Here is a 14,026-nt window from a genome sequence, read left to right on the forward strand (position 1 = left end):
GTCAGTGGCTTCTTCTTAACATCTCGATCGTTTGGCCAGTGCTGGGGGCGAGAAGGGGGAGGGGAGGGGGGGGCCAGGGTATACCACCCCTTAAGGATGGATACCGGAAACTGTCCTTGGCACCCCAACTCACCCGTCCGGCTTAGACCTTAGTACTCGAAAATACGAATCCAATCTCATAAATTGCCTTAAGTAAATTTTATTAAGAATGATAACATTATATATAGAGGAAAGCGACAAGGGACCTATAGGGGGAAAGTACGAGTCGAGGACGCCATGGGGCTAAGTCAAAAGGCGCTAGGCAAAGTGGATGGGCCCATGGAAGAGCTTGGAAATACACCCCATATAGGAAACTATGCATACGCATATAAATAAAAGGGTGTTATAAATATAGGTTTATAGGGATATTACTTACCTTCACTATACTGTCCTTTCTAGATTATACGGCTCCCACTGTATAGTCTCGAACCCCCTTGCGGGTTTGACTCCAATAAAAGCAATTTCGGCCATTTTGTTTCCTAAATAAAGTAGATTCGGCCTGCTCGAGCGAGGAGAAATATATACAAATCAATGAAATATGGACCCTAGCTCGATCACAGTCAGTCGTATTCTAATTTATGCAAGAAATGACACAAATGATTACACAAATGAGACACTAGGCCCTTTTTTTTATTCAAATATTTACACCGTTTACTCGCCAAAATGCAAAATTGAAAGTACGTTTAAAGTAAATCATTGGAGACTACATCCAATAATCATATAATAGGACAACTGGGATTTTGAATTTGATTAATTGATGCTGTCCCCACATGAATACGATATAGCATACACTCATTATAGCACACACATATAGCATACATGGGACATAGGCGACCTCTAGCAAAGATCAACTACATAACTAGGGAAGGAATTCCGAGAAAGGTGATTAAAACCTATCTCGGATGAACAACCCTATAGAAACACCAGGGAACTTTTGAAATACCTCATCCAAAATATTTCTAAAATAAAAATTTCATTCAAAATTCTTTTTATAAAATTAAACAAACAACACAAATTTGGGGGATACAAAAACACCTAAAACAACCTTTATTTTTTTGGACAGGTGGGGGTGTGTGTGAGCATTTAGCTGGTGCCCCCAAAAAAGAATCCAAAGACTGGCTCTTTTTTGGCAATCCTAAGCAGATTTCAGAAAACACACATTGAAGTAATTGGCTGTCGTTGCTGAAGATTTATGGAAGGGTAATTACAATTTTACCAAAATATTAACTGACGACAGAGCGAGTTTATTGCATACAAATATAAATGTTAGCATTGGCACTAAATTTAGTTCTAAGCCATAATTGTTACATGTTTCCTATTTCTATTCTCAAGCTTTTCAATATATTTTTCAAATTTTAATTGAACATTTCGCTCTTCATTCGAGCAAATGAATGAAACCTGAACATCATGCAGTAATAGGCGATACCTTACTGCCCTGGAGGTGAGTGCGTACATGCGGTTATTGGGGTTCAACAAATAAAACAAAGTTTCTTAAAGAGGATGTAATGCCATTTAGTCAAAGAAATATTGATATTAGGGAAAACATGATGAAATACATTAATGAAAATTGAAGATAATTGACGCTTTTAACGTTTGTTTTCCCTTACCCCTTCCTGCATCCCATTCCCCGTTATCGTACCCAGTGTTAATCATATGGATATATTTGATATTACCTTCATCTTACATCCCCCATATCGTCCTAATCCAAGATGGCGAGAGTGAACTTTGTCCATTCCATAATACAGTCCCATTAAACACACCTACACATGCACACACACACACACACACAATCGCGCGCGCGCGCGCGCGCTCGTCGTCCCCCACCTCTACTCAGCTATATCCTGGGCAAGATTTCGGAAAGAGTCGTCAGGTCGAAGTATCTATTATTCCTCTCTCTGAATGTTCGTCGGTGGGTTTCCTCTCTTATAATAATCAAAAGACAGTAGGACAAATCACGTACATCGATTACCTTGTGCAAAATTAAAATTAAAGACAATGTTCGTTCTTCTATATTTTCAGGAGACCCAAACAAATCAGGCATAAATGTATACGAGACAGTTAGGGACGAGTTCGATTTCCAGAATCTAAGCATTAGATTAGAGGAGGTGAGTATGTATGTATGTATATATGTATGTATACATGCACGCACTCACGTACGAATGAATGTGGACTGAGTTTTGCGTAGCCGACTTTTAGCTTGTTGGCAACATGCCATACTAACTTGTCCACGAGCGTTATTAGTCAATACGGTTGCAATAACTACAAAAGAATTAAATAATTTTGTATCCTCTGCATTCCTTGTGAGACGAGTTAAATATTCATTTTAACGTACATTATTAATGCTGTTGAATAATGGTCAGAAATGCCAATAGATTAGGAGCCATTATGTGAAGAAATAAATGGCTACCATGAAAGAAAGGTACTCTTTATTAAAGTCGACTTTTGCTACATGGACCCTATCAGAACTGTCATTATCATACTCACATAAGACAACAATTATCCATTGTAAAGTACACAGCTATCGTTATATCCCGCATGCGTCCGTACATGGCTTTATTTTTGTTTAATTTTGTTTTGGCTTTGGATTCAACGATGGTCTTCGGAATTCTATTGAATCAATAGATTTATAATTTAAATGTTAGGTCTCGATCAAGTTATTTAATATCCATATACTGTGTCAAGTGAAATCATACAAGGTAATTATAAGCGGTTGCATGAAATATAATTTAAATATTTGCAGAATAAATAATTCAAGTTTAATTTCAGTATTTGGCCAAACTTCTTAGGGCTGTACATCCGTTGCATGGTTTATAAGGCTGAATATATTTAGACAAGCTCCATGATCCGATAAGTGTTTCTGATACTTTACCCACATTTATTGATCTTATTGATGATCTGCTAAAATTCGATCTTAAGTACATGAACGCTATGTAAGAGATCACTGTCTGTGCAATTACCTTTGCCTTTATTGAAGATCGACATGATCTTAAATCGTCACGCTAAAAGAAAATTTGCTGATAGCAAGGTTCATAAACTGAAATAGTTGCTTTTGGTGACGAAAGCATTGAACACATATTTTTATAATACATATTGTTACAATACTTTGTAAGGATAAAGCTTGGCACATAAGTGCCATGCAGAACATTCAAAATAACAGTTTGACTGAAACATAAACATTGAGTGAATAATCTTTTTTCAGGAAAAATAAACATTCTGCATTAATGTCACACATATGGAATTTTGACCCAATGATCAAAAACTGTGGGAGAAGATATTGTTGAAAGAAAATCATAATTGTCATTATATTGTTATTTCAAAAAACAAGGAGGAAAGGTCACTCGTGGAAACGTGATGTCACCATCACTAAGAATAGCATAGCTGTTGAACGAATAATATTTGAGCTTATCTGCCCTTGTTGATTCTTAAAACCTGTATCTAAACAATGGCTGCAACATTTTGAAGCAATCGTATGCGAATTTCTCTTCTGTACTGTGTTTGTCAATTAATAGATATTCTACTTCAAGAACATGTATACGCATTTTTGTTTTAAATTAATTGCAGCGAGTCTACTAACGATGCCTTTTAACCGTAATATCAGATAATTGAAATTGTCTGATGCAATTGGAAGTCTCTGGAGAATCAAGAATACAGCAGCGTGGTATTTTGTAACATCTCAAATTTATTTGTGTGATACAGAGGCCTGCTACACCAATGCTCAACTAGAATTCAATCAATCAATAGTTCAATAGTTGGTTATTTCCAATTGTCATGCGGCAAAATAAACATAAATTAATTATTTATTTTTAAGACAGTTAATGGTTTTACATCAGACATTTTCACACAATTAGTTGCTTTCAATTGATTGGCCAAATATTCGACATGACTTACGAATTAACCGTACGTTGTTTAACCAATATATAGATTACAATTTTCCAAAACAATCTCCTCTTTCTTATGTGCCAAATTACTTTCAGGCAATTTGTCAAATTATACCAACACAATTGATGATATAGCAATTTGTCAAATTATAGTAACGCTATTGATTATTCAGCAATTTGTCAAACTATACTAACGCTATCAATGATATAGCAATCTAACAAACTATATGAAAGCTATTAATGATATAGCAATCTATTAAACTATACTAACGCTATTAATGATATAGCAATCTATCAAACTATATGAAAGCTATTAATGATATAGCAATCTGTCAAACTATAGGACGGCTATTAATGATATAGCAATCTGTGAAAGTATTGGAATGCTGTTAATGATTTAGCAATCTGTGAAACTATAGGAATGCTGTTAATGATATAGCAATCTGTGAAACTATAGGAATGCTATTAATGATATAGCAATCCGTCAAACTATAGGAACGGTATAATGATATAGCAATCTGTCAAACTATAGGACGGCTATTAATGATATAGCAATCTGTGAAAGTATTGGAATGCTGTTAATGATTTAGCAATCTGTGAAACTATAGGAATGCTGTTAATGATATAGCAATCTGTGAAACTATATGAATGCTGTTAATGATATAGCAATCTGTGAAACTATAGGAACGGTGTTAATGATATAGCAATCTGTGAAACTATAGGAACGCTGTTAATGATATAGCAATCTGTGAAACTATAGGAATGCTATTAATGATATAGCAATCCGTCAAACTATAGGAACGGTATTAATGATATAGCAATCTGTCAAACTATAGGAACGCTGTTAATGATATAGCAACCTATGAAACTATAGGAACGCTGTTAATGATATAGCAATCTGTGAAACTATAGGAACGCTATTAATGATATAGCAATCTGTGAAACTATAGGAACGCTGTTAATGATATAGCAATCTGTCAAACTATAGGAATGCTATTAATGATATAGCAATCTGTCAAACTATAGGAATGCTATTAATGATATAGCAGTATGTGAAACTATAGGAATGCTATTAATGATATAGCAATCTGTGAAACTATAGGAATGCTATTAATGACATAGCAATCTGTAAAACTATAGGAACTCTGTTAATGATATAGCAATCTGTCAAACTCTAGGAATGCTATTATTGATATAGCAATCTGTCAAACTATAGGAATGCTATTAATGACATAGCAATCTGTGAAACTATAGGAATGCTATTAATGATGTTGCAATCTGTGAAACTATAGGACCGCTATTAATGATATAGCAATCTATTAAACTATAGGACCGCTATTAATGATATTGCAATCTGTGAAACTATAGGACCGCTATTAATGATATCACAATCTGGTCACTATAACAACGCTGCTGGCAATATAGCAATTTGTCAAAATATACTAAAGCCATTGATGCCATAGCAATGTGTCAAAGCATGCTATTAATTATATAGAAATTCACCAATCTATACTAGCGTTTTTATGATACAGCAATTTGTCAATCTCAACGCTATTGATGATATAACAAGTTCCATAAATCAAATTAATTGAAACCACAACCAATATTTTTTTCTAATTAGTCAACAAAAATATTCTACTGTATGTTTAAACTTGCAAGAAACGATGGCAGTTTAAACTAGGATTTTTTTTTATCAACCATCTGTTATGCCAGGGCTTAAATTTGAGTTAATGTAGACTATTTACTATCATGAATTTGAACATCTGGCACTGTTCAAAACCAGTAATTATTTTCTTTTCTTCAGCGTAAAACCTTGCGTTCATATGTAAATTACAGGGAAAATATTCGTTTTTTTTCAAAAGTATAACGTTTTCCAAACTGCATGAAAGATTTTAACTGTTCACTTGACAACAAAATCCAACAACTACATCCGCAAGCAACCAGTGTCCCTCTCATTCTCTCTCTCTCTTTCTCCTGATGAAATTTGGCGCTGTGTTTTGTGTTTGTTGTTCATACACCTTAAAGAAAGTGCAACACTAAGTTCGTAAAAACGTTCTGTCTAAACATTGTGATTATTTGAACTAATCAAATGTATTCAAACCAGGGCTATGCCGTAGTGGAGGCCGACGTGGTACCGTCACAATCCCATAACGAAGCGGTCGGAGAATACACATGGGTGGGATACTATGACAAAGAGGACTGGAAAATCTTGTTATATGATACCACTCCACTAAATGATACGGGTATGCCAGTCCAGCATTCCACTCCAGCCACTATCCGACATTCATCAGGAGGTGAGGTGGGTCGAGTTTTCAGCCTGCACTGGATTCTGTTGGGAATATTTATTGGACTTTTAGTATTAAAAGAGTGATACGATTGCATACAGGTCTATTTGGACTGAACGGAGAAGTTGAATCTCAGACACGTTGTTTTCTAACCAAACCTGCACTACAATATGCCTAATTTAGAGCGAGAACACTTTGTTAGAAACTCTTCACCGATGTTAATTATGATGTCCAGTCTCAGGACTCTTAGCATGCGTTTAGTTCTTTTTTATGTTGTCTATATTTGTATCACAACCTCTGTAGTTATAGTCCATGTAAATATTTTTTGTCGGCAAAAATGTAGAAGAGCACGGCTTTTGTGCTCCAGCTGTCTCAAAAATCCTGCTGAAGAAAACATTTTGATATTGTGGAGGAGGTGGGTGTCATTATAGGTCTGATATTGTTTTCTATTCATACATATATTGTTTTGCACACATTATATAAGAATAAAACGTGATCATTGTGAGACATGCTTTGTCAATGCACATAACTTTAGTCTGTAAAAAGATATTTTGTAGATTAAAAAGATCACTTTATTTCATTAATATAAGCCTCCGGCCCATAATACAAAGTTCTATTTATGGCATGGGCAATTGGAACGTACCATTTTCTTTAATACAGGTGAAATATTAAATCTTGATTTACTTCATCTCTTTTTTTCTCTACACTTATTTCCGAATAGTTCCAATGTCACGTGATTTTATATAGATAAAAGAGACTCGCTCCTAGCAAATGATCCGCATAAGCAGTGTGCTAAATTATACAGCGTCACTAAATTTCTACTAGCCACTTTCGAAGCATTTCTTTGTTGTAGATAATTCATAGATGCTTTTTAGATATTTGCCCAATGTACAACTGAAGTATCTTTAAAGAAAAGTTTCTCTACAGTGATGAGCAAAAACAACATTTATGACGATATATGTGTAAGTGTATGTGTGTTCTGTGTTTCTGATTGTATGGATTAAAATAGAACATTAATGTTCACAAGCACTTGATAATGAGTATATACTATATGGCATCACACATCACGTGGTACTATCGAAAACATATATGATAAATGTAATTTGGTGAATTTGGTTTGATTTGGTGAATTTGGTTTGATGCCTTACGGTTCAACAACACATGTAGGTTATTTAGTGACAAAACGTAAAACGTAAAATGCCTCGCTCAAGGAGGCACCACTCTGTCGACGATAGCTGATCTAATGGTATGATTCCAATCTACATCCTTTCAGTCGCAAGTCCCACACTTCAACCACTCACCTACGTTAACTTCTGCATGTTGCCGATTTTACATTCCCAAGCGCAAAAGGGCATTAATATAATTATTTGCAAACGTGTTTATGCTAACAGTACATTAATGTGATAAAATATTGATTATTATCTCTATTTTCAGGTATAATTCTTTGAATTATTTTCCACATATTTTATTTAAAATGTTGAGTAAGTAAAAGGTGAAACTGGAAAATATATATTCAGAAATAAAACAGGTTAAGATAAATGCGTAACTATTTATGAGTGGGTGGCAGGAATCTGTCAGTTTTGCACAAATTAATTAGAAACAATTGCAGTGATTTATATTATGCGTTATATGCTATTTGTTTGTGATGAGCGTATACAAAATGCATATCATTACCTATTTATGTACATACAAACTAATTCAGTCTAAATCAACTTTATATGAAGCAGTGACTACTAATATGGTGTTACAATGATCGTCTGATTTTACTGGCAAGGTTAATATTTACTTGTTTGAATTATTCAAAACGTATACTAAAGACAAATGCTTTGTATATTTAAGGAAATATTTAAAATTGTATTTCTTTACTGAGTTTATTTTACCATATTAATAAGGAAACACAAGACGTTCTTTATTCCTAGCTATTAATAATCTGACGTATTCCTTTGGTAGTATGTATTCTTGTCTTATACATGACATGGTTTCTACTGTGACACAATATGACGCAATCCATGTAAATGTGTAAGCCATTTGATGGAGAAAGTTGTTTTTTGTTGTTGGTGTTGTTTAATAGTTGTGGGAACTTGTAACCCGAAATCGCTGGAAACGTTTATAGTATGTAATATGTATACGCTAAAAAATTATAATTTTGCCTGATCGGTGACTTTTTTAACCTGCAATTGCTGATTTATTTCTCAGTTGTTTATATAATGTTTCTAAAGTTTGAATTATTTACCTAATGGCATTTAATTGTATAAGAAATAAATTCTAAATTTAAGAATTTCGTCTTACTAAGTATGTCATCTAGAACAAGTTGCAATTTCCATATCTTGACTTTCATTCACCTTCTTGTTGGAACTCTAATTCTTTTATATTTGTTCTTGTTGTGAACAATATGACTATGTAATTGAACATAAAAATGAATCAGTTATTTAAGCAATAAATTAAAGAAGTATTTCCACTATTGATCACTCAACATAGCAAAAGTTTGATCTGTACACCCTTGAATATGAAATTGTCATCTGAACTGAAAACTAAAAACTTTATTCATAGCAATAAAGGTATCCGGTATCTGCACTCTCGTCAATAATAAACTTAGTTTTAATAAACTTAGTTCAAGCATATATACAATTAGAAATACCTTAATGGCGGTTGCGTTTAGTGACACAAAGAACTGTTCAACTGGAAGGTGTATAGCAATCACAGACTTTGAAGACGTGTTTATCAGATGCAGCTGTCTCTTGTACAGAACATTCTCAGTTGTGGAATTTAAAGCCGTGCTCTTTATCAAACAAACTATAGTAGTCATTCCTTCATGATCCACGGTCGTTGGGTGTTTAAACATATCAATGCCAGCCAATGCTACAATCAATTCGAATTGACAATATTAATATGTAGAAAGTTTCTCTTACCCGATAATCCTAGTATGTATGCCCAAAGCTAATGCCACATTCACAGGTGCGAACACATATTTACTATACATACAGTGATTAAAATAATCTTTGAACACAATGCTTCATGTACATTGCCTAATTTTGGAGCCTCTCAATTAGGTTCGTTTATACAATTATGATAAATAAAGATTGGTCCAGAACAAGTGCTATCAAATCTTATAAAAGCGATTTCTATTCATTGTTGTAAAAAAAGCTAACAAACCTTTTAGATAATATTTGTGTTCTTATTTTCAAAGTTAAATATATTTAAAGTTAGCTTTCAAGTAAATTCATATAAATTTCAACCAGTTGCAGACATGAATAATAGACATTACGAAACCATGGACCAAGTCTAATTGAATCTGCCTGATTTAGTTTTATTCAGGCATTTTATATGCATGTAAATTTTAATATTAAGAAACGAAGTGGCTTATATACTACGTTTTCCAGGTGCCATGACTTTTTTTTTCATCAGCTATGTTTGCACATGCAAATGGAAGCGATGATATGCGTCATTTCATCTACGGCAGTTCTGTCCAACCTTTTTGACACAATGGGTCACTGAAAAATGTTTTTCTTTAAGCCGAGGGCCGCAGCAGAAAACTGAAAAGCAACGAATATATAACTGTTCGACCTCTGGCTGGCCATTTAAAATCAGCCCGCGAGCCGAGTGTTGGACAGCACTGATCAACAGCAAGGATACTTCAAAAAATCTGCCAGAGAAACGTCGAGGATAGTTTAAAAAAATTGGATAATGTCAGAAAACAAAACCGATATCAAAGCTATCCACAAAATGCCCCCATCCCATGATAATCATTCTTGGATGTTAAAATTCTTCCCGTCCCTTGGAAAGTAGACGGTCAGGAGTTTTAGCATAATATCTGAAGGCAAATCAGCAACAGTGTAGACAAAAAAAAAAATGCAAAAGGTAAAATTACGATCATAAATATTGAGTTCTTATGGATAAGACAAAATAATGGCCACAACATAATGAATTTCATGACATACGGCAAAAGCACTGCCACAGCATAATGAATTGTTCATGGCAAAAACCAAACATAATGCCATAATATAATGAATTTTCAATATAAAAGCGTAAACTACAGCCACAGCATACTAAATGTTCTTGGCAAAAGACAAAAGTTCGACCACAACATAATGCAATCTGAAAAGCTAAGATAAGATAACTGAAAAATGAAGGTAACAATAATCACACAAATATGTGTGAACCAATATATGTCTATTGTATTAAAAACCTTTAGGAAAATGGTTTACTAGGATGCAAATCTGCCGAATTTCTCATTAAAACACCGCGGTGCTGTGAAAGTTTTATAATTTGGCCGACGCAATGTGAAGGAACACATGTTGAAACGGAGAGAAGTACTGATTGAGAAAGCATTCGATGGGACCGAATATTTGGAAATCCTAGAGCGTCAAACAAAGACCCAAACTAATGAAAACATCAGATGTGACACCAAAGATGTTAGCACCTGGTTATGACTGAGATCCTGTAGCTAAGATCTTACTTTATGCGCCACAACGCTCAGAAGATGATAAAATGTTCTACATAGCAAAAATATATATACCAGTAGAAGATCCTAGAATAGAGAAATTGTTCACTGAACAAGGCACTGGGGGAGAAAATGTTATCAGAAGAAGAAACAAATTATGAAAACAACGATTGCAAAAGTTGATCTAGATTCCAGTAAAAAGTAAGAAACTGCAATTCGTGTCACCAGGCATCTGTTTCAAAACATGTGTGAAGAAAATATGCCGCCAACAAATTTAATATGGATTTTGTGTGAATTAGTGTACATAAGAACTGCAGACCACATAAACTACAGATATGAAATGGTTTTATCACGAATTTCCATAAAGAGAGTATCCAGAAATAACGGGTACGATGTGCGAATATTGTCAAAACACACAAACTGTGTTCCTTGAGGAAGTCTGTCACTATGGCGGATTATGCTCCGTTGTGTTGTCATGGAGCATATGGATATCTTGGATACTAGTATGCAACATTTTGTAGGTATAAAAATGTCCAGCGACGCTAGTAGTGTCAGGCACAGGTAACTGGCCAATCGTACCTTTTGCATCTATAAAAAAACGCACTTTTATGGTCGATGCTCAGTTTGTCAGATCGAAACATTGCTGTTTTCTTCTGAGCTGAGTTTAAAAAGACTAATAAGTGGTCCGCCTTCACCCCTTCTCCTGTTAGTGGAAAACGTGGTCTGCCGGACTTAAAATCTAAGCCACTCGTGAAGGCCGGCAGCTGGATTTTAGTTGACAGAGGCAATCAGAGACGCAAGCCGTATGGGGCATTTTTGGAGGATTGGGGCGCTTGTCTCCCACTCCCACTCCGGGCAATGTCAACCTTAGACGATACACACACACACATACATACATACATACATACATACATACATACAGTAACGTTTGTTCAGCCCCAGATCGTATGTCGTGTATAAACTAAGGTATTATTATTACAAGTCATGTTTGATGTCTGAACATGCCTCAGGCTAGAGTTAATCACTTACGTAAGATTACCGTGACCAGAGAGACAACTTGAATCGGCATAGTCTTAGATGGTGCGACTTCCCACATATGTGTTATAAAAGATCAGAGGAACCCGCGAGGTCCGGGGCGTGTTCTAAATCAGTCCCCACGTGGATAGACAGCGAGAAGGACATTGTCTGCTAAGTTTGATTGGATCGAATCAAAGAGACATCAAATCGGCAATGGGACGGAGAGTGTGATAACAATTTTGACCCGAATTATAATTTCTAATTAGGAAGCGAAAATTTAGTTCTCCTGGGGAGATTGTCGAGCAAATAGGATTACTCCGAGAGAGCCACTCTTAATTTGGTTGGTAAACTTAGAAACAGATTCTAAGGAAAGACGAAGCTTCGTAAAGGTCAGTAAGTTATTTGCTCTATTTTTGCAGAATATTGCAGCATTGTAAGTGTAATTATGTGTAGTATGTATACTTAATTACTAGGATCGTTTAGTACGTATTGTAGTGTTCAATTTACATGCGAATTTGAGAAAAGAGTTTGATTATTATGTAGAGAATTATGTAGATTGTTAGGTTGTGGTCAGAATTAATTTTGTAATTCGCTAATAAGTTACTTCGTAGTAAACTAGTGCATTTATTCATGTGATATATTAGATTGTACACATGCTTGAAGTGTGAATTTGAAAAATGGTTGAAGTATGTAAGATTAGTTAATATGTATGTATGGATATATCAGAGCATGGATATTTGAATATTTGTGTACTTTATACGAGTTGTAAGGTAAAGAAATGCGTCTGATTATTGTGATATTGTATGTTAGAACGGGATTAGTGATATGTACTGATGTGATGGAATTTATTGATGTATGCATGAGAAGTAATTGATACCGTGCATTTATTGCGAAGTTGTTTTACAATACAAGAACGTATGAGTATTTCAATGGGAATGAATGCGTGACCGAAGAAATTTAATAGCCGTTATCGGGTGATAGGCTGGGTGCAGTGTGAGATAAGAGGGCTTAGGAATATATTGTACAATCGTTGTGTTTTCACAGAAAGCTTTTTGGGGGACATAACCTCCGGTTCAAATAAGTCCCGAGTCTCTCAGAGGGGAGACTGAAGTGCAACCAGCAAGCAGTCGGATTCGATAAGTCAAGTCGGTATAGAGTCAAGAGGGACAAGGAAAACGAATCGAGGAGGAGAAAGCGGAAAAGGAGGAGAAATATGGAGAAGTCGAGGAGGAGTTCGAATTTGGAGAAAGTCGGCAGGATGAGGAGAAGGAATTGGAGGAATAGGAGAGAAGAATACACAGCTGAGTAGAATACAACGACAGACGGAAATCTATCTCACACTACAAATCAAATGATGCAATAGGCTATTACATGGGTCGAGCGGAAGGAGAGTACTTGGGAAATTGTAATAATTTGTTTATTGAATTGTCATTAAACTATTATTAGGCAAATTTCACATTTTGTATATTTAACCATTTAACCGTCGGCATTGCTGACTGGGGGCTCGGAGCTTTACATTTATCTTTCACTAATTTAACTTCCAACCAAAATTGATCCTGGGTGGGGGATCTATAATAATTTAAATAAATATTGGAAGCATCCCAACCCACACCTACGACAGTGACGGCATAACAAACTCTGTTATGCCACACAAACCTACCTACCTACCTACCTACATACATACATACACATACATACATATTATTTTATGACATTCCTTGTCCTAATATATGCGGCTCCATCATCTTATATGCTCGTGTTGTTCTTTTTAAATCTTTTTTGGAAAATATACCTGCATATATTTTAAATTTACGCTACACGTCTGTCATGGAAATATTACTTACAGTGTAGCATGCAGATAACATGTAGACTGGTGTTGCCAACAAAAGCACTCTACATGAGAGCATCGCGGACATTCAACTAAATATGTCTTAATTTTTCAACTAAAGATATGGTTGTCTAATTTTGGGGAGGGGAGGTTTAACCACATTACATATGGCTACTGTTGGGTTTATTGAACGTGTGGATTGTCCACATTGAACAGTTTCAGAAGATAGACATGTACGGCGAAACTTTCTATGAAAGATACGTTGAAGGTGACTACAACATTTCTCTTATGTGGAAAGTCCTATAAATTGCATACTTTTATTTTTCCTAACTTGCTAAGGAAATTTACGGTATTATCAGTCATGAAAAGCGACAGTACAGTTTTTGTTCTCAGTGTGTCTCTGATAATACGATTGGATAGAATTAGCGTGTAGCTATGTCAGATATCTCAGGCACTTTCCCAGAGTATATAAATAGGTACATAACTGCATTGTTCCAGTCCCCACATAGTTTGGAAGCTTGCCATTATACTGAACATG

The 14,026-nt window shown here is 35.1% G+C and overlaps 1 protein-coding gene across 1 annotated transcript in view; it reads left to right on the forward strand.

Annotated features, from left to right (window-relative positions):
* Positions 1-8,480, forward strand: part of LOC149780601 (uncharacterized) — a 50,526-nt gene extending 42,046 nt beyond the window's left edge. The window contains exons 14-15 of the mRNA XM_089937722.1: positions 2,059-2,144; positions 6,022-8,480. Coding sequence (XP_089793848.1) covers positions 2,059-2,144; positions 6,022-6,288 — 353 coding nt within the window. The 3' untranslated portion in view covers positions 6,289-8,480. The remainder of the gene's footprint in view (positions 1-2,058; positions 2,145-6,021) is intronic.
* The last annotated feature ends 5,546 nt before the right edge of the window (positions 8,481-14,026 follow it).

Source organism: Sinohyriopsis cumingii, chromosome 16, assembly GCF_028554795.1.
Source record: "Sinohyriopsis cumingii isolate HCF-2022 chromosome 16, ASM2855479v2, whole genome shotgun sequence".
In the NCBI taxonomy this organism is placed as follows: Eukaryota; Metazoa; Mollusca; class Bivalvia; order Unionida; family Unionidae; genus Sinohyriopsis; species Sinohyriopsis cumingii.